Source organism: Ornithodoros turicata, chromosome 3, assembly GCF_037126465.1.
Source record: "Ornithodoros turicata isolate Travis chromosome 3, ASM3712646v1, whole genome shotgun sequence".
Taxonomy (NCBI): domain Eukaryota; kingdom Metazoa; phylum Arthropoda; class Arachnida; order Ixodida; family Argasidae; genus Ornithodoros; species Ornithodoros turicata.
The window spans coordinates 11,378,156-11,398,888 of record NC_088203.1 but is presented as its reverse complement, the minus strand read 5'-3'; the positions used below and the strand labels follow the sequence as shown (position 1 = coordinate 11,398,888).

At 44.4% G+C, this 20,733-nt stretch overlaps 1 protein-coding gene, 1 long non-coding RNA gene and 5 other non-coding genes across 7 annotated transcripts in view; 2 read left to right on the top strand and 5 right to left on the bottom strand.

The window, feature by feature from the left end:
- Positions 1-1,240: 1,240 nt before the first annotated feature.
- LOC135389905 (inositol-pentakisphosphate 2-kinase-like) lies at positions 1,241-9,060 on the bottom strand. The gene is made up of 14 exons (XM_064619958.1): positions 8,921-9,060; positions 8,385-8,429; positions 8,217-8,324; positions 7,883-7,949; positions 7,666-7,790; positions 7,151-7,246; positions 7,020-7,078; positions 6,746-6,818; positions 6,559-6,644; positions 5,573-5,718; positions 5,340-5,490; positions 5,114-5,219; positions 3,633-3,706; positions 1,241-1,691 (listed from the first exon to the last, which is right to left on the bottom strand). The coding sequence occupies exons 1-14, from the start codon at positions 9,044-9,046 to the stop codon at positions 1,538-1,540; spliced, it is 1,416 nt and encodes a 471-aa protein (XP_064476028.1). The 5' UTR covers positions 9,047-9,060; the 3' UTR covers positions 1,241-1,537.
- A 4,708-nt stretch (positions 9,061-13,768) lies between these two features.
- Positions 13,769-13,850, bottom strand: Trnas-aga (transfer RNA serine (anticodon AGA)). The gene has a single exon. It is a non-coding gene; the product is annotated as a tRNA-Ser (tRNA).
- Positions 13,851-14,405: 555 nt separating this feature from the next.
- Positions 14,406-14,487, bottom strand: Trnas-aga (transfer RNA serine (anticodon AGA)). The gene has a single exon. It is a non-coding gene; the product is annotated as a tRNA-Ser (tRNA).
- A 602-nt stretch (positions 14,488-15,089) lies between these two features.
- On the bottom strand, positions 15,090-15,171 carry Trnas-aga (transfer RNA serine (anticodon AGA)). The gene has a single exon. It is a non-coding gene; the product is annotated as a tRNA-Ser (tRNA).
- Positions 15,172-16,015: 844 nt separating this feature from the next.
- On the top strand, positions 16,016-16,097 carry Trnas-aga (transfer RNA serine (anticodon AGA)). Its single transcript has one exon. It is a non-coding gene; the product is annotated as a tRNA-Ser (tRNA).
- Positions 16,098-16,309: 212 nt separating this feature from the next.
- Positions 16,310-20,733, top strand: part of LOC135388069 (uncharacterized) — a 277,500-nt gene continuing 273,076 nt past the window's right edge. Inside the window, exon 1 of the long non-coding RNA XR_010421282.1 lies at positions 16,310-16,347. This is a non-coding gene — a long non-coding RNA (uncharacterized LOC135388069). The remainder of the gene's footprint in view (positions 16,348-20,733) is intronic.
- On the bottom strand, positions 18,283-18,372 carry Trnay-gua (transfer RNA tyrosine (anticodon GUA)). Its single transcript is given in 2 exon segments — positions 18,283-18,318; positions 18,336-18,372. It is a non-coding gene; the product is annotated as a tRNA-Tyr (tRNA).

Below are 20,733 nucleotides of genomic sequence, written 5' to 3'. Positions count from 1 at the left end.
TCCAGATTGGTAAACACGCTGTCAGACCCATCACCTCCTAGTCTTTAGCACAACCTCGGACCAATGCAGTGCGAGCGGATGCTTGAACAGCTCGGCCACGCTGTTGGTGAGGGGAATCTGTGTGTCACAACATGCCTTGGCAGTTTGTGGCTTTATGTTGTACGAGCCGTAACTTTGTGCGAGATCGACTCATGTCAAATGCTTCTTGATGTTGCATTTGGCTGTAGTATCCACATGTTTTTTTTTTTTGTGTGTGTATGTGTGTGTGTAAAACTGCAGATTCACACTGGTGCCAATATACAGGGTGTCCGGCGAGAAAGTGTCAAAAAATCATACACACACACACACACACACACACAAAATAGGAGTTTGATAAAAGCATGGGACTTGCTTTATGAGACTCCTGAAGGATTTTGCCACCTAGTGTAATGGCTTTCGTTAGTGTAATTAATTAATTAGTGCAATTTCGCTAATTAATTTCTGAAAAATGCCAATGAAACGCCACCTTTTTCTGCCGGAATTAGAAAGGCCATGTCTGGAAAAGCGTATCGCAGTCAAAATTAGTTGATTTTGTGCACGTTTTTCAGAGAAAAATTGCTACCCGAAAAGCACACGCAATCCTATCGCAACTTGGGCGCTCTTACAGCCTTTGCTTTGCCGCGAATACAAGCTCCGCCCAAGGGCCCTTCCTCTGCGAAGAAAGCAGGAAGAAATAAGCAAACAAAATCGGTAGAGAGGAAGAGTGAAACAGACCGCAATCCTGTTATCAATCACCGACAAACAAAGTCACACGGTTAGGTGCACGGAAATTGCACTAATTAATCAATTACACTGACGAAAATCATCACAGTAGGTGGCAAAATCCTTCAGGAGTCTCATAAAGCAAGTCCCATGCTTTTATCACTCCTAGTTTTTTTTTGTGTGTGATTTTTTGACACTTTCTCGCCGGACACCCTGCATGCTATATGTGACTATGGCATAAATTGTCAAGCACACTTCGAGAAGTGCAATGCGCATGTGAGAACACAAATACAGTGAACCCGCGTTAATACGAACCCCGATAATCTGACATACGCGCTTTACGACCATACTCCTGGGGAACAATGCAGTGAAACTGCTGCAAATCCCCCCAGTTAATATGACAATTCCGCATTATGACCAAAATTTTTGGGAACGACCATGGTCATAATAACGAGGGTTCACTGTGCGCGCTTCCTGATGCCAGGGCACAAAGAACTAGTGCCTTTCTTAATCCTTTATTTACATTCAACGTTTAAGTAGATCACAAAGGTTTTAAAAGTTTCTTCCGCGGGATGATAAAATATGTTCTGTAAGATGCCTCACCCCATAAAAATACCAGTGTGTCCCGGAGACATTGCTCAAGAAGGTTTAGAACAACAGGGTTAAGCTCGCATTATGGTTGGGATAGAGTCTCTCAACAAATGTAACAACAGGAGAGGAACGGTGGGGCACGGATGTGCAGCGGGTCGTGCCTGACTAGGACATCCTTTGGGAGGTGGGTTAGTGGCACCGAAGGTCATGGGAGCAGGTTCACCATGTTGCTGTCATCGTAGTACACCTTTTCGAGTTTGTTCGCTGCCTTCGGGTCGAGGTCCACAATTCCAAAGGAAAACAAGTAGAGTTGTCCATAAGCGTCCTCGACGATGCAGTCCTTCTGTGGAATGTCCGCGCTGCGTGATTTGGAAAGGGACACACGTTAAGGGGACCACAGAGAGACTCCGCAAAATTTTGAGTTTTCGCATTGTGAATGGTTCTCAAGGATGACTTATACCTGAAACATATACTTAGAGCCTGAAGTTTTAGGGTTTTACCCGATTCTTCCCCGAATTTGCACCCTGAATTGAAGGTTGACTCTTTAGGGTGAAACCCGATTTTTACCCGGCAAATTCCCCTCACTGGGATGTCTGTAGGAATGCACACTTAGCTTGTTTGGCAGCAAATGCAGTTACATCACTGTTTGTACCAAGCCAGTACAGTTAGTTTGAGTAACTGAGCCCGATTTCTCCCTGAATTTAGCTTACTGGACGTTTTTCCACCCGAATTCGCGTGAATTTAGAGCACGTGTTTATTTACCCGATTTTTACCCCCCGAATTTAGAAAAAAATATTTCCCGAAAACTTCAGGCTCTAAACATAGTGTAGAATCCTAGTATTTTGCACCCCCATTAATGTTAGCAAAATTCGTCAATTGACATGTTCGCGAATTTGACGGGCACGCGAAATTTTTGGCAAGAAATAGACACAAGGAAAACATGGCACCCCAGGATGGGGTGCCATGAGGTGACAGGAGGTATTCTTCTAGGGCAATGTCCAAAGGGGTGTTGTCGTCCTCTTCCCTCGATTCCTGTCCCTGCGTCTTATTCTCCAGCGCTTCGACATGCTTCCAACAAATGGATGTCAACGATCCGCGTTTTCAACGGATGGAGTATAATCGACGATGCGGGGCGCTCAGAGGCATTTTGGGAATATTAGTGGTCGCGAATATATTGAGTATGGCCAATTCGCAAAATTGTGGGGCGCAAAATAATAGGGTTCTACAGTATGCGATTTTTTGCCATATTAACAAATGTTCTTAGCGCACCAATCCTTCAGCCTGTTAACTAAGTTACAGCTTTTCCGCAAACAAGTAGCTGTTGCACCACATGTGCCAACTAACTCCATTGCTGGGGAACATGTTGAGGTAAGACACTTTCACATACACTCTTAAAAATGAACTTCACCGCATAGCACGCTCCTAGCCAACCATAATCTCGAATGATATCGTTATCTGCCCTGATTTGTTGAAAACGGTACGTGTACGCCTTTTTTGTGACAATTATGAACAGCATAAGTGTCACAAAAAAGGCGTACGCCTCCCATTTTCAACAAATCAGGGCAGATAACGATATCATTCGAGATTATGGTTGGCTAGGAGCGTGCTATGCGGTGAAGTTCATTTTTAAGAGTGTACTGATACTGATATAAGAACAACTGGGGCATTTTATAGGTAGAGCCTGAAATTTAAGGGTTTAACCCGGTTCTTCCCCAAATTTACAACCCAAATTGAAGGTTGCCTCTTTAGGGTGATACCCGATTTTTACCCGGCTAATTGCCCTCACTGAGATGTCCGTAGGAATGAACACTAACTTGTTCGGCAGCAAACGCAGTTACATCACAGTATGTGCCAAACCAGTACAGCTAGTCTGAGTAAACTCAACTCAGCCTGGTTTCTCCCCGAATTTAGCATACTAGAAGTTTTTCTACCTAAATTCGCATGAATTTAGAGCGCGTGCTTATTTACCTGATTTCCCCCCGCCACAATTTAGAAAAAAAAACGTATTTCCCAAAAACTTCATGCTCTATTTATAGATCTGCCATCCCATTTCTCAAGCCTCAACGCGTATGAGCCTTTATGGATACCAGCTATCAGTGGAACATCCTAAGCAGCTCATTGGCTTTCGTAAGATTATGGAAGGCAGTTCTTCACAGACATGCACCAAGTGGCTTTGAGACTCCCAACAGGACATCATTTCAGGAGGGAGCTCGTGGCAGAGTGTGTCCTTGCAAAAAATACAACACTCGATGGACAATACCGACATCCTTGTATGCACAGTTTTCACGCAGGCTACTCACAGGGGAGAGAGACGTTGCAGAGAAAGCATTATCGAGCAGTCCCTCGCAGTTAGGGCAACCAGGAATTCCCAGATCTAGAAAGACAACAGAGAGAGTGTGTGAATGTGAGAGAGTGTGAATGTGTGAGAATGTGAGAGAGTAACGGACGATTGCAACTATACTCCGAGTCACCGAGGCAACGTAAAATAATACTGGGTACATTGCTGTGATATGGTCAGGCCCACGTGTTGATCACGAGGTGCCGGAAAGCATGGGAACGGAGCAAGGGAGACACTACCGACGGCTCGGAGGAACAAAATGTGAAGGTGTTGAAGATAAGACCAAAAGCCAGGGGCCATGATGTTTATTACTGCGTGACACTGGCTTGCACAACAAATAAAATCAACGATAAACATTGTTGATAAACATTTATCGTTGTTTTTATTTGTTGTGCAAGCCAGTGTTACGCAGTAATAAACAAAATGTGAAGGCCAAAATATTTCACGAGGATATTTAAACTAATGAATTCATTCGAAGGATGCAGAGTAGCTTCATTTTTGTTTCGGTGAGAAAACGTGAAAGTAAAGAACTCATGATCCATCCACTTCGAGGAACTGTCAGTCTTGGAAAAACCCGTCAGGTCCCATAGTCAACTTTTCCTTTTTTTCATGGTCCCCTTTTTAACGTTGCACATATTCCATGTTGGACAACCCAATGCAATTGACATGCCAGATAAAGCTAGTGCACACTGGAACGCTGTTCGTAACAAGGCACATTGTGCAACAAGTGGTAGTCTGGGAAGGCATCGCCTCTTATGAGAAGTGCCGGAACTAGACATGACAGTCGCCACCCTTGATCTCAGTGCCGATGAGCTGGCATTCTAAATATGGATGGCTGTGGCTGTATGCTATGCTGCTCACTTTGTCCATACTGCAGCTTGCTTGTCTGTTAAATTCTAGTTCAACTCTGTTCAAGACTTGGTTTCACAACTTTGCAGGTATCCCCTGGCTAGCATTCCCTGTAGCACCAAATCTCGAAACACTGTGAAGACCAGCAAGATTGAAATACGGAGGTTAACGAAGAAGCCAAACACTGACGGGTGTTGAACGCACACCTCTTGATTGCCGGTCGTGTCTGCTAACCAGTGCGCTACGGTGTCTCGCGGCTTTCCGACAACTTTTCAGGGTGCCTCATCCAATGAGCAGGACACACGTTCTCTCCTTCATGTTCTCTCCCCCACACACATAGATATGCATACAACACAGGATGAAGCAGTGCGTCAGGAAACCCTTGCCACTGTAGTGCAACGGTTAGCAATCAGCAGGTGCGTGTTCGATTCTTGTCGCTGTCTGGCTTTTTTCGAGACTCCAGTGTGTTCCAGCCGCAGGACAGCTATGCACTTAGACACCTATCTATGTAGAAGGTGGGGGTTTGGTCTCCTTTTGCAGGTCAATAATAAATAAATAAACTTCACATCAAGAACAGGAGACACATTGCCGTACCTTTCTGCAGGCAAATTCCAAGTCGCTTTCAAACACTTGCTGTTGGGGCTTTCCCAATGCTTTGGGTAGTGTTGGACAAGGGTATCCATCTTGGAGATAGTGTGGCCTAGTGTTTGATGGAGGAAAAAGTAATGGCATTTCTTTAAACTAAAATCAGTTCTTTAAAAGGGGCAACAAAAAAAAAATAAAATAAAAAAGGAGAAAACTATACTACACAATGACTTACACTGAGAGATCATCAGAATCACAGCCCAGCGCCTTCTTGATATTGTCGTACAGAGGATAGACCTCAGTTATGTCCATGGAACAGAGGCACTGAAGTTGGAGCACCCTTTCTAAGACACTCCCCTTGGGTAACCTATGCTGGCTTCGCTTCTCTGAAAACAATGTGTGTCTGTGTTGGTTTACAGTGCCAGGGCGATCTCTCTTATGATATTATTTGGCAGAAGGAGGACTTACGGTAAGAGCAGGTACAAATAGAAGACCTAACACAAGACTGAGCCCCGACATCGGGAGTGGCTGTCCTCGGAAGAGACTCCTTGTCCACCGTCGGGAAGGAATGCCTCAGGGACTTGCCCACAAGCTGACACAACTGTTCTTCTCTACTGCAAGTTTCATTTGTTGAGCTTTTCAAACGCATTTAATTTTGCATGCACATGGAATGTATGGAATGGAACAGTAAACTTTTTAAAGAGCGAATACTACAGACTACATCTCGTGTCCTCAGAACCCTACCACAGTAACGTTACTGAAATCTTCTTGTCTCACTTTACATTCCTGCAGAATCTTCGGGCTCTATGTGATGTGAAAGCTAGAGAAAATTAATTTTTATTTCGAGAACTGCGACATCATGTTAGGCTCCGACGGAGCGCCCGGCTCTCATCTGGCAACATTGTTGCCCTTCGTGTCTTCCAGGGGGCTCACTTTTTGCACTCCGTTGGTGGAGCCCCACGTCACATACCCTCCAACCCCGGAGAAAACAGAAGGAGAGAGAAGACGTCTCTCGCATTGTCCCCTCTTTCAATCAGCGTCATGTGACTTCTCCACCACATGACACTCTTGGATGCCAGCGTCGTTGCTAGGAGACCAGTGCCTTCTCCAGAACATGACACCATTGCAATTTGTGGGCTTATGATTACGTCACCTGCTCCTCATGTCATCGAAACTTGTGGAGGCTCAGCAGATTTTCAAAAATTGCACAGCGTTCGCAAACAGGATTGAAATTTCGCATGTAGAATCCTTGAGACACCTTCTTTCTATGAACTACATAAAATAAACGCTGTTTTGCCGAGTCCGGCCTGGGACCTTAAGCTACGACACGTACTACATGATGCTGCGGCTTTCCAACAGCAGCTGGGGCAATTCATGGCAACAAGGTAGAGCACCTGTGGAAAAGCTGTGTGCCAATGTGGCCTGAATCAGAAGCTGGATTAAGCATGCCATACCTGACTAGATCACATTTCTCAAAAAAGTCTCCTAGGGATGCGTTAAGACCACTCTGCATTTCTTCAGAAAATATGAGCTCCTTGTTCTGAAATTGAAATTACATGTTTGGTATGTGACACAAAATATCTTAAAATATTGCCCAGAGACAGGGAGAGAGAAGGGGAAATAAGTTATTGAAAATATTACTTTGAAAATCCGAAGGTTATTCTGCGGGTGATATAACAACTCTCTCAATGCATGGTGCATTCGCAGGGGACACCTGTAAAAGATACAAGGCCATGGTGGAATCTATGGTACTTTGCGGAGCAGACATTGCTAAGGTGTTGAGATGCTTTTCACGTTACTATCCTCTGCCGCAAAACATTCAAGTGTTGTAATCTCTACCTCCTCTCATCGTACACGCCATCGAATGGAGATTAAGAACAAAATGACAACGGACTAAAAGGGACTACAGAATTACCCGCTAAACAGGTCCAGAGGACAGTACATGCTCATGGATGATATTATGCCCTTGCTGTTCTATAAAAGAGAGAGAAGAGAAGGAAAATATTTATTTACTAAGTGTTCATGATAATATGACGAGAAACTTACTTTGTAATTCTGTGACAAGTGAAATCTACAAACGGATGCCTTTATCTGGTGGTCCCTGGGAAGTGCATGGGAAGAAGGGAGAAAGCCCTGCTTTGGCTGCAAAAGTTGGCAAACCAGATGCCATATTTATTCAGTCACAAGATGCATCTCTTTACACACAAAGACTGTGTACATGATGTGTGTTGAGCATGGAATGTTGTTTTCTTGGGTATTTCACTGACGAAGTACAATTTTGTTGTTCTTGAGGTCAGTTTATATACCACTTGCATTCGTAGGAACTGTCTCGTAATATTGAACAGACAATAAAGTAATGGGTAATACTTCCAGTATTGTTTCCATTTCCATCTCTGCACACACCACAATTTTATATGAATCATCATATAAATCAGAAGCTAACAGTTGGAATAAAACCAAGCCTCACGAGTTGACTACTACGTCCTACAAAACACATTGAAAAGTCATTCGAAGGTCGTTTTCTGGACACGCCTTAAAAAAGTGCCTAAGGAAGCACTGACCTTGATCTCAACAGACAACACAGGGCCCTCTGCATATTTCCGCAGATGGTTTGGTAGCATGCAGTAGTCTGGGAGCAGTAGTCCAAGGGTTGGAACTTCCAGCACACCCTTCTTCATCCTGTGCACTGGAATAATATTCGAACATGTCAACACACAGTGTGTGATATTGTCATACATGGACAGTTTAATGTAAAGTGTGTTTCAAGGTCAAGCTTACGTGGCCTGTCATGTTGCACACACTTGTTTATTATTCTGACGTCTTCTACGGTTAGGGGAACTAAAATCTGAAAATACATACATACACAATATACATAAGGCACTTCTTTTTATTCAATTCGATTTCATATCATATATATTATTATTATATTCTATATTAAATTTCAAACTTATGTTTCTTTTATCTCCTAATTTGTGGAATTGCATGTATAAACCATGCATTCTGTTTCAAGTTTTTACTTATTGCCTACACAATCTACAATCTATTCTCCTCAGTGAAGTGTAACGCTGAGGGAGTTAAACAATAGATAAAAATATAATTCAAAGTTACGTACAGGGGGACGAACAAATCTGTAACCCAATAGTTTCCTCATGACACGACTGATGAAGTCGGCTTGAAGCTGGCATTTTTTTACTTTCTTCTCCGTTGAGTTGCTGAGTTCCTGCAAATAAGTAGGTGTCATGCTCCCAATATTCATCAATAAATAATTGTGCGTATGTACCTCTTTGTACGTGGACGACTTCCTAAGTCGTAGGACACGTTCTTCCTGAAAAGGTGTAGAAGGGAAGAGGTTTATCTTATCAGCAAACGAAGTGACTGCACTGAGGGCTGATTCACATCCTGTAGACGTCAAGCGCCTTTCCGGTCTACCTGTGTTTGTTTTTTCTTTCTTTCTACCTGACCCATACTGTGAGGTCTCGGATCTACTTGGTATGCTCCAATATATTTCCACACTGATACATAAATCTGCCTGCTGCTGTGTAACAACATTATCTTAAGGAATGTGGTACGGTCTACGATACTAGTGTACAACGACATCAATCAATCAATCGACATATTCATGGTCCGTGCCAAGCAAACTAATATTCAGGTAGTGACAGCAAACTACTGCTACTGCTGCTACGTAACGTTATGACCTTTGCGCTTCAGTTGCTCGTGTTATTCGCTGCGTAAAGAGAAATGAAACGTTGTTGCGCTCGGTTGCTTAGGATCGCGAAAAATTTGACGAAGTACTTCCATGATTTAAAAGAAACTCACGTTACGTAAGGTGACGACCAAACTTGAGTTCCCTTCTCCTCTAAATTTGCAGTTTTCGGGTGATATCAACGGTATTTCTTTCGTTTCTTCGCTCTGCCATACATTTGCCGCTCCTACGGCCGCCATGCTAGTTTCCAGGATTGATGTCCTTGCTGATGCCGATGCTCGAAGTGAACACAACACGTTGTATTTCACATATTTGGACAGTTTCTAATTTCAAGCGACGTAAAAACTGTTAAAAAAAACATGGTGGTGAGAAACCCACGACTTAGTATTTCATCAACACACGCCATATTCATCGCCTAAAATTCTAAAATACCTAGCTTGTTCCTGCATAGTTTCGTTTCAGCCAGGGTTTCAGCCGTTTCAGCCACCGGGAATATCGTACCCAAGAGTTTCGAAATGTCAAAAACTGTGAATTTGAACTAACTCTGTGAGTAACACTGACCAGAATTTTGACGGAAACAATATCGAAACACGGAAATGTAGGCACACTAAATAGTTTTTGAAAATTCTAGATTATCACATAAATGGTCTTCAGCGCAAATTTCAAATTTATACCGCCACTGAACAGATGAAATGAGAATTGGCAAACCAAAAGCGCGCCCAAAATGCCAGAAATCGTCGCTGCAGTAACTGCTCCTGTTAACTCGTCTGGAAAGGTATGTTGTTGCGTGGTAATAGTGACACCGTGCGTAGAGTTACAACTCTTAACACATAAAAAGAAGGAGAAGAGTAGCGAGATGTTCTGTTGTTCCCGCTACGGTTCAGGTAATCTGGAATGGTGTATTGCTAGGTGCAGAGATTTTTACAGGATTTTCATCGCAGGGGGTGTTACGTTATCATGTTATCCCCATATCGTATGCACTTCTGGCGTTTTTCATTTGCCTTGGTGGGGCATGGGGGGGGGGGGGCATGGGTAAATTCCTGGTTAGACGACTGTCACTTTGTTTATATATGAATACGGTCTTTTGGAAACTGTGACGTAAGTTAGCCAGAAAAATATTTCTGGAGGTGTTGTATGGGAAGTTTACATGTGAAGGAGGATTTCACCTTCGTACCCCTCCCCCGAGCCAGGGGCACTGCCTGGAATAATACATACATACATACATCTCGAGAGCCAGAGGCACTGCATCTGGCCCGCGCTCAGTCAACTTGAGGTTAGTACTTGGATGCATTCTTGGTTGGGGGCGCGATTCTGATGCATTCCTGTTATGTGTCTTGTTTGGGGGCGCGGTACCCGTTTCGCACCACACTCTTAAAAAAAAAAAAAGGGTGTACAGTAACTCCTTTTTGGGGAGTACACCGATATCACTCCCTTTGGAGTGTACAAGTACTCTCCAGTAGGGAGTTAATGTTACTCTCAAAAAGGGGGCACTCCCTTCAGGGAGTGAGGAGACCCATTGACCTACTGGAGTATACAATTACTCTCCAGTAGGGAGTTAAGTTACTCCCAAAAGGGAGACTCCTCACTCCCTTCGGGAGGGGGGATTCTGATACTTTCCTGTTATGTGCCTTTTTTGGGGGCGCGGTACTCGTTTCGCCCCCCGCTCTTAAAAAAGGCGACATGTATCACTCCCTTTGGAGAGTAATTGTACGGTGTTGAGTGGGTATGAGTGAGCAAGCGGAGAGCTGGGCTCGAGCGAGTGAACGCCAGTCACAAGGGCCGGCCTCTTTGATACGGTGTATTCGGGCACGTGGTGTCACCACAAAGTTTTGTTCTGTTCAGGGAACAGGGTAGGAAGAGCTAGGGTCGGTGCTGACTATAGCTGAGACCCGCAAGCCCAGCGCTAGCGAGGGTGCTATGGTCGTATTCAACTTTAGAAGAAGAAAAAATCTAGTCCGTCATCTCTCAAAATATTACTGATATTACTGCGCTGCAGATAGAAATGCTGCACACAAAGAGGTCACTCTCACTCCTCCGCGAGATAATGTAACCCATCATGCTCACTCTGCTTCCGTATTGGCTGTTACGTCTTGCCACATGACACTATATACGCGCGCTATTTCGTCTCCTTATCTCCAATGACGAATGTAGACGTGCATGTATGGACGTGATGTTTAGAATTGTAATTCACCGCAAAATTTCAGATTGGTGTTGGCAGGTTCAGGTATTTCGTCCATTTTATCTCGTTATCTCAGACAAAAGTTCGAACAGAAAGTAGGAAGAGCTTCTGCCGCAGAAATTTCCCAGAGAGCTGTCTCATTCTTTTATGATACGCACAATTACACTTTTTGGCCATTCATACATCTAGTCTATTTACCCCCTGACAATCCAGACCAGTCTTGCCGAATATGCCAATAATTCACACGCACCAGACCACGTTGCCGGGACACACCTCGATTTCCCACCTTGTGGACGTATAGCGCATGATCGACCCGGTCCAGGAACTTTCAAGGGCGATATCGATCGGCTGTGAGGAAGAAGGGAACCAGAGAAGGGACGTCAACAGATCGATACGAGGCCAATGACACACTGCCCGCAATGACCCTTGTCTGCATAGAAACATGCTGGGGATTTCGTCGACATTCGCACCTTGCGTTGATACCTGTTTATCATTACTTGTCTGCTACGCACAGTAATCCTGAGCCCCCAGGAATGTACACCCATCGGTCCTTCATCGAATTCTTCTTTTCCTTTCCTTTTTCTTTCATCTCAAAATCTATGCAGTACCGTTAGTTTTTGGAACACATTGCTGGTACTCGGAAGTATATAGTTCTCATATTATGGGGGTCTTCCAGTGGAAACTTTGGAGAAGTATCGGGGACAGTGGAAGTACTCAAGTTTAGGCATGTGCGAATACTTTAAAACCAAATCAAATACGAAGCGAATGCTAAAAAAAAAGTAAAAAAAAAAGTGGTCTTCCGACTCGCTATCTGCTGCTGGCCAGTCCCTGGAGACGTATCTCAGTTAATGGTTTCGGTGGTATCGGATTGCAACCACCCTGGCGACGCCGTCAGCTGAGCGGTTGGGAATCTCTCGCCGGCGATGCCAATTATACGTCACCGGAAGAGGTCACCTTTTCGAAGCCGTGAAAAATGTTGTTAGTTTTAATATAGCAGCTATACGGTCATACAGCTAAAATTACAGTCATAGCTATATAAGCTAAAATAGTTATTGTAGCTAAAATGTGACACACTTTCTGTGAAATAACTAATGATATAGCCCCGACAGTCATGACGCATTCGGCGTTCCTTGCGTGGGCAACGAAATTGCGATGCGGTAACGTGGAAGTACCTCACGTTCTGTGTACCTCATGAATCCGCAGCTCCCTCGTTCAGGAACGGCTGCGTACCCGCTGTCTAACGGTCTTCGCTTCGGTGTAACGCATGTGTACCTAAAGCCCCTTATGTGTACCTCGTCGACCTCATCCCACGGATCTAGTTGTGCAACACATTTGTCCTACCCATACATAAGTGTGCCATGTGCTTTGAATTGGTATTGCATTGATAATTCTGAGACACTGATGCGCTCACCCATCAGTCCGATAATGAGAGTTTAATTCTCGTTTGCATAAGCGTTCGGATTTGGCTATGATAACAGATAGCTTTCTCGATCAGTGCGTATATAATATACATAAGGCTGAGCTTAGGACAGCGTCGTTCTATAATGTATGCGTCCGCAGGTGCCAGCGCTATCTATATCCATCGCCGCGGCGGTGCATCTCGATAATGGATTGATATATTGGCTTTAGGCGAACCCTCCGTTATGGAAATTATGCAAATTCACTTAATATCCGTTGAAGTTGAGAACGCCATCATCCCATAAATCGAATCTTCGCTGGAGGAACAAATTGGGTAACTTAGCAGACGACGGAGAGAGCCCGAATTCGCCCAGACTGCTGGTTAAAGATGGCGCTGGGGAAGAAAATGTCGTCTGCCAAACAGGAAAAAAAAAAAAAAAGTAAAAATTAAAAGGACGGAGCGAAACTGCAACTATAAAGTTATTTAAAAAAAAACACTAATCGAGAATACGGCTTCCAGAGCCAAAAAGGCTTTTGTAAAAATTGATTTCCAATAAACTGCAGAACGTGCGGTGCAGCGAGGGATGATTCCCAGAAGGCTGACTTCTTTTTCCCATGGGGAACTTCAAGAAAAAGAGGAAACTATAAAGACAAAATGGTGAGTAATACAGAGTTTTGACAATGGGGCCGGGACCACGGAGTGGTGCAGTTTCCTTTCGTAGTCGGTGACTTTCTTTGAGCAGCGATTTTCGTGTTTAGTTGTTTTGCTTTCGCGGAGCGATGTTGGAAGTTTGGGGAAAATGAAATTAGTTTTAGAGAACAGTCTAGTTGTGTGTGCGTCCTACGAAGATAACCCGAAGGAAAGGTTCCTGTTATGTCAGCAGGATTTGCTGAAGTTGTCATATTTTGTATCACGTAGTATAATTTAAGAAAAAAAAAATACATATATGATAAAAATAAAAAAAAAAACCGCAGTGCAAGGGAACACAGAAAAGACGACACGAAGACAGAACTGATGCGCACTCAGGGGTCACTTCAGTGCTGTCTTCGTATCGTCTTTTCTGTGTTCCCCGGCACTGTTCCTTTTTAAAAGTTTTTACCAAATATGATGGAACAACATATCTGATCGTAGCGGTGCTCTTCTTAAAATCTGCGTCAATTACGCCTGTAGGTAAACTTCCTGAAAACGGGTCTGGGTTCCCTTCAGGAAGTATTTCAGGGAAGTGTGCCAAGTTACAGGTCTTCGTGTCGCGTAAGCTCAGTGGAGTTCAGGAAGAATCGCTAGAATGAACGGAGCGTACGGGGCAAGTAAAAAACCGCAGCCACTTCCAATCCAGTCCATGACCTTCACCATCACATTTCGAAATGAGAAAAAAAAAGTTTTCGCAGTCGACAGGATTCGAACCTGTGCGGGGAGACCCCAATGGATTTCTAGTCCATCGCCTTAACCACTCGGCCACGACTGCTACGAGAAGGCGTCCTGGATAGCGCGAATGCGAAAAGGTCTTCCACCACTTATCCGACCTTGATCTCCATTCTAACTAATCAGCATGCGCTTTGAGCGATTTCAGGGTTCTCATTCCGTCGTAAAGTCAACCTTTGCTCTCCCGTACGAAAAGAGTTGTGCTCAACGTTTGCGTGTTCCAGTCTCGGAACTTTTCGTCGAGTCTTTATATTTGCTCTCAGGTCAGCAGACCTGGATGACTTTCTTGCGGAGAGAACTTGTTCTTACCGCGAGGAGAACGATTTCAGAATAAAAGATGAACGACGATGAGTCGGGTTCGAGGCTTTCGGAGGCTCGCCAAAAAAAAGTCTTGCTTTCACAGGATGACGCACGTGTCGAGTCTCTAATCAGACACATGCAAGGTTCTCAGCGTTTCGTTCAGCTTATCTTTCTTTGCCATTTAGGATTCCAACTCCAGGCCAATGCATAAACGACTCCGGTATCTTGATCACTAGCTTTCTTATGGACAGCGGCTGTACGAACACGGGGTGTAGGGTGGAAAATAGTAAAAAATATTCGCAGTCGACAGGATTCGAACCTGTGCGGGGAGACCCCAATGGATTTCTAGTCCATCGCCTTAACCACTCGGCCACGACTGCTACAGAAAAGTGCTGTCGATAGCGCAAATGCGAAAAGATCTTCCACCATCCGACCTTGAGCTCCATTCTAGCTAATCAGATTCAACGTCAACTTTTGCTCTCTCGTACGAGAAGAGTTGTCCCAACGAGTCTTTTCTTGAAGTATGGCTGTCTGATCGTCTTTTTCGACGTCATTCATTGCTTCATGTTCTTGGGCACCTTGAGGCTTGTGTGTGTCTGTTCGTGTGTTCATGCCTCAAAACTTTCCGTCGAGTCTTTTATACCCGCTCGCAGTCCAGCAGACCTGGATGGCTTTCGTGCGAAGAGAACTTCTTTTAAATGTGAGGAAAAGGACTTCAGAGCAGAAGAAATAAAATTTTAATGATGATATGACTCCGGGTTCCAGGCTTCCGAACCTCGCCAAAATAAGGTATTTCTTTCACAGAATGCCGCACGCGTCGAGTCTCCGACCAGCTTCTCATAGACAGCTAGAGATCTAAGCATTCATGATTCGACTTCCAGCCCAACTAGCGCATTCTAGTTGGTTGTGGTATTTCGACACATGGACCGTGGCTGTACGAACACGAGGTACAGTGGAGCAGCGCAAAATGGAAACAAACATTCGCAGTCGACAGGATTCGAACCTGTGCGGGGAGACCCCAATGGATTTCTAGTCCATCGCCTTAACCACTCGGCCACGACTGCCACGAGCACGAGCTACTCGGACCAGCAGCACCAGGTACATCGAAGTCACTGAGGTTACGTACACATGTGGCATACGGTGACACGTGAAGCTACGTGGAGCTTAGGCTACTAGAAGGCGCATGCGAGCCCTTAATGAAAAGGTGATGCAGGAATTGAGAGATCTATGGCGATCCATCACATTGGTGCTGATCAAAAAAGCGAACGGAGCTTCTTGCAAATCTCAGGCACGCGCACGAAGCCCTCAACCAGGGATTACTCTTTTTTTTTAAATATCAATTATGCATTTAATCGTGTGAAACAGGCCCCGCGATGTGCCTTAGCCTCAGGCCCCGCACACCACTAGCACCGACCCTGACCGTTGGGCATCCACTGTTCGTTCGTCGACAGAGGTATTCAGTTCCGAGATTCTATTGGACCATCGCCCTGAGGATTAACCAAGAAATACCTTGCGCAAATGAAGCTGTGAAGTCACGAAGTTACTAAAAAATGTCTTCAAAAAGCATCCGGAGTCTGCTGGTATCGAGTTGTAAGAAAATAATACCAACGATTTACTTCTGACGATTGGCAGTTCTAATAAAACTATGATGCCTGTATAGTATATAATTTGAAACTTTGGCGCGCCGCTTCAAGGGTGCTTTGACTGAGCTACGAGAGACGGCGCCACCGATAGAATAATTATTTTTCGGTGGATTTGGTCGTAAAGTTAGCGTGTATGTGTTCTTTTCGCCATGTATGCACTTCAGAAGTGCAACGAGAAGATGAAATGAGGCAGAAAGCTCGAAAGAGTTGGACGAAATGGAAAGACATTTCTTAAAACCAGTATTATGAAGGCATACTCCGTGCAGCAGTCGTGGCCGAGTGGTTAAGGCGATGGACTAGAAATCCATTGGGGTCTCCCCGCACAGGTTCGAATCCTGTCGACTGCGCATATTTTTTTCAATATTCTTATTTTATATTTTACAGCTGTTGCTAGCTTTTCTCGAGGTTCCCCGACCGATGTCAGAACCACGTAGCTGACAGAAGACGGTCCTGACTCGAACACGGAGACTCCTCTCGCGGCGTCACATTTTGCACAACGAGCATCAGTGGTAACCCTTCTTCACAACGCGCCGAAGATCTCGCACAAACGCCGGAAATGTTTAGCTCCCCAACCATGCCACTGTCCTCGGCGATCCCGTGAGTTACAGCTCAGTATAGCTTGATGAAAGATGAAAGTCACTGAAAAGGTTAGCCAGCTGTAGGGATCGAACCCACATCTTCTGGATTGCCCTGGATTGCCCTTCTGAGAGCCCTGGATCGGCAATCCAGAAGATGTGGGTTCGATCCCTACAGCTGGCTAACCTTTTCAGTGACTTTCATCTTTCATCGTTGATTTCTTAGGCAATTTGAGGCTTTGTTTGTATCTGTCCCTTCTATGTCGTTCCAGCCTCAGAACATCAGTTTATCTCCAGTATAGCTTGTCCTTTATAAAATTTACTTTTAGTCAGAGTACTAGGTTCAGCTCAGTACAGCTCAGTGACTTTCATCTTTCAACTTTACAAATGTCGGTTTTCTTTTGTTCTTGTAGCAGTAGCATTCAACACCAATGAATTGATCGATATTGTTGAACAATAGCAAGATCGACATGTACGTATTTTTAAAATATACCAGCAAGATGTGTGTGGCCTGTCTCTTCGCGATGTGATCTTCCGATCTAGCCTCACGCACAGCTTTCGCCTTTAGGGGTGCTGCTACCAACAACACCATAGCGCGACAAAAGCAATTTCTGCCACGTGTTGCTCTTTCATTTCTTGGGAAGCCTTCAAGAATGTTCTCGGTGTTGCAACTGCAGGTCTTGTACTTCTTCGCTCTATCCGCTCTCGATTTCTCTCATGACGTCACTCAGCCGGCTGGCTCCGTTCCAAGGCACATAGATTCTCCACCTATCATCCAGGGAAAGAGAGTTCTCGAATAACGCTACCAGTAGTCAACCCTTCCCACCATTATTTTCGTGTACAGGTGTCGCTGTTTACGTACTAAGCACAAGTTAATGGGAGAATTGCGATTCGGTGTTGTTAGCGCAACCTCGTTTTGCTCGTACATAAGCAAGGGGGATAATTATATTTCTTGCAGAAGGCACGTTGAATGGAAATACATTCGCCGATCGCTTGCATCGACGTCTGTATCATTGTGTTACGTGTAGTTGTGCACGACTCGCCTTGTCGTATGTGCCAATGCAATGAGAGAGGATGTCCTTCCAGGCTACAAAAAGTGCCGAGAATATGATTTTGTCTCAACAAACTGTCAAACGTTTTGTACGTTATATGTTCAATTCCAAATCCATTTGCATGAAACGAACTCCGCGGCGCATTGAAATGTAAAATGCTGAGTGCCGTCCCTGATCTGCATCGAAGAATGACAGGTTTTTGAGGACGAGACAGCCCTTATGACTGCGTGTTCTCGCGAATTGAGGCTACAGGAACTGAGCCTTGTTGGCGTGCGAAACGGCCGGCGGTTTTGTGGTGCAATGCGAGGTTTGTGTGTGTAGCAAAAAAGCTTCTTCTGTATTTTTTCTTCATTTCCCCCCCGCTTCTTAAGAAGAAAGCCGACGATGGGGCTTCACGCTGGAGGTCAACAGCCAGTCGGTCACATGCAGTTCTGGATAATATGTCACAAAGGAATCTTTTATTTGTTAGCTATAAAACTTACAGTTTAAAAACGCTACAAAGTAGTAGTATTAGCAGTAGTTATGACGTTATAAAATCCACTAAGTAACTAGCAAGGTATCGAATGTAACGAGAGAAAGAGTACTGGAAAGGTTAGGAATAAATGTGCAAAAATTACTCAAGCAATAACCGAGAGGCATGGGACACGAAGACAAGCACAAGAGTTCTCAGACACAGTACTGTCCCGTGTCTCTCGGTTATTCGTTCCTTCATCATCATGCACCAGTTAGTCTGCGGCCTATCTCTTTTATCGATTTTTTCGTCATCATGCACAATTGGCAATAATTTTGTTACGAACTTTTTTTTGCTCACCGAAAGTTTCAAGGAGGCAGCCCTTGTATGCTTTTGTAAAGAAACTATTACTACACAAACACATACACACAAAAAAAATATATGTAAAAAAATTTCCGTCGAGCCGGATTCGAACCAGCGACCTATGGATGTCCACAGGAGAAACCTCTACAGTCCACCGCTCTACCAACTGAGCTATCGACGGGACGTGGGAGAATGTTCTTAAACGTTAGTCTTAAGAATGTTGAAATGTTCGTACGGTTTATTTCATGACCACTTTGGTTCATATTTGTGTTTTCTCAAAAGTCATGCGACGTCTGCATGAAAGCGTTGGCATGGCAACATGCCCACATCACATGACACTTGTATGCCGTCGTCTGCAGCTGGATCATGTGATTTGCTACTTCTGACCCGACTGCCGCACAGCTGTTGTGTTGAGCGTTCTGTCTTTTTTTTTTCTCTCTCCAATGTTTCTTTCAAGTCGGCGTCAGGCTCAGAAAAAACATTGAATTATGAGTCGTACACGGTAGAGTTGTGCTCCAATCTGAACAAACGCGGAAAACAGCATTTACAGTACGAGAGTAACTAATGTCTGCTAAAATTCCTGCGACAAAGCATTACAATGATAATTATTCGAAGTTCAGGTTGCTACGCAGCTGGAAATCACGCACATTTAATGACTTTCAAGGGGCACGACAGTCTTTGCGACCTCACTCTCCTTTTTTTTTTATGTTGAACTGAAAGAAGGAAATCAGATCCATGTTCAATTTCGATGATATACACCTGTTCTGTTTTATACCACGCAGGGTGTTTCACAGAAGATAAATATAGCTGCGCAGCAGGCAGCGACGAACAAAGTATGAAGATTATTTTCCCCGATATCCCAAGCATCGCAAGCTGTTTCTATCTTCTGTCGGATACAACAGTTTCTTGTCGCCAGCGCTTTACCATTAATCCTCACGAAACACTAAACTCCTACGCATCTTTTGCAGTTCCTTGTATTGCGATCAGTTCGTTTCCCTTCTCGACATCTATGAAGCAGACGATACAAGCGTTTCCAAAGCAGACGACAATCATCAGGATACATGAAAAAAATACGCCATTTTCGTGTCTTTGAACGGGAAATGTAGTCCTTCCGCTGCAGTTTCAAATCGTGGTGGTATGAATTCTAGGAAAAGGGATAATCGTATTTACGCTCTGTACGCGGGTCTTATCGAAGTGAACGAACTGGAGTTTGAGTTCCAAACGACGGAAAAGCTGATGAAATTGCTCTCACGTTTGCATTGCTTCCAGGAATGCGTAGGGGTGGATGGCTTTTTATAGTGTGAATTTCGGTACTTGGTTGATGCATATATTGTCTAAGTCTTTGGATATCTCGTGGACACACACAGACGTTTTTATAGGGACGACAATGAAACAGACTGCGCGGCATCGGGTGGTGACGGCATGTTTATGATGATGACGGAGTTGGGTGATTCAGGTAAGTTCTGGGTATAATTAAGGACTTGGTCGTAAGTATCGTCGGTGGTAAGAAGTGATCTACTAGTCGGGGGTGGAGCCCGATACTGCTGCTTGTGCGCCATATGCGAGGTTCGGATCACAGCTTCGGTGATCTGCCAGCCTAAATAACAATAATACTTTTTGCACACCGCTTTGTCTTACACTGCAACGAGTACATGATGTAATTAATCAATCCATAGATGTCACAACCACAGTAGCTACAGGGGTAAAATGGGACGTCGCGTCATTCGAAATTTCTTTACAAAGCTTACCGTTCTCTATGTAGCAGAGAAATCAAACCGATAAACGACATTGGTTGAGCAGTTACAGCTACAATACAAGCTCGCTATGAGATGTATGAAGACATACGATTCTCTACTTCCATTTATTGTTTTTACTGGCTCTCCCGACGCTGCGCAGTCTATTTCATGATCGTCCGTATAAAAACGTCTCTGTGACTTAGACAATATATGCATCAAGTACCGAAATTCACACTATAAAAAGCCATCCGCCCCTACGCATTCCTCGAAGCAATAATGCAAACGTGAGAGCAATTTCATCAGCTTTTCCGTCGTTTGGAACTCGAACTCCAGTTCGTTCACTCCGATAAGACCCGCGCACAGACCATAAATGCAATCATCCCTTTTCCTAGAATTCATACCACCACTATTTGAAAGTGCGGCGGAAAGACTACATTTCTCGTTCAGAGACACGAAAATGGCGTCTTTTTTTCGTATATCTTGATGATTGTCTTCTGCTTTGGAATGCTTGTGTCGTCTGCTTCATAGAGGTCGGGAGGGGAAGCGAAGTGATCGCAATAAAAGGGACTGCAAAAGATGCGTAGATATATTGGTTGATATGACCGATCGAGTTGGCGCGACGACCAGTCTGACGAATAACGTTTCACCTCAATGTGTGGTAAACAGGGAGGCTTTCAGTCTGTGACGTCACACGAATACCTGCGAGTATTATGCGGGATGATTGTTCGCTATGCACCGTCACCAGGGGCGCTGCGAGTCCACTTTCGAAGATACGCAGACGATGAAGTGGGCGTGGGCGCGTCTTG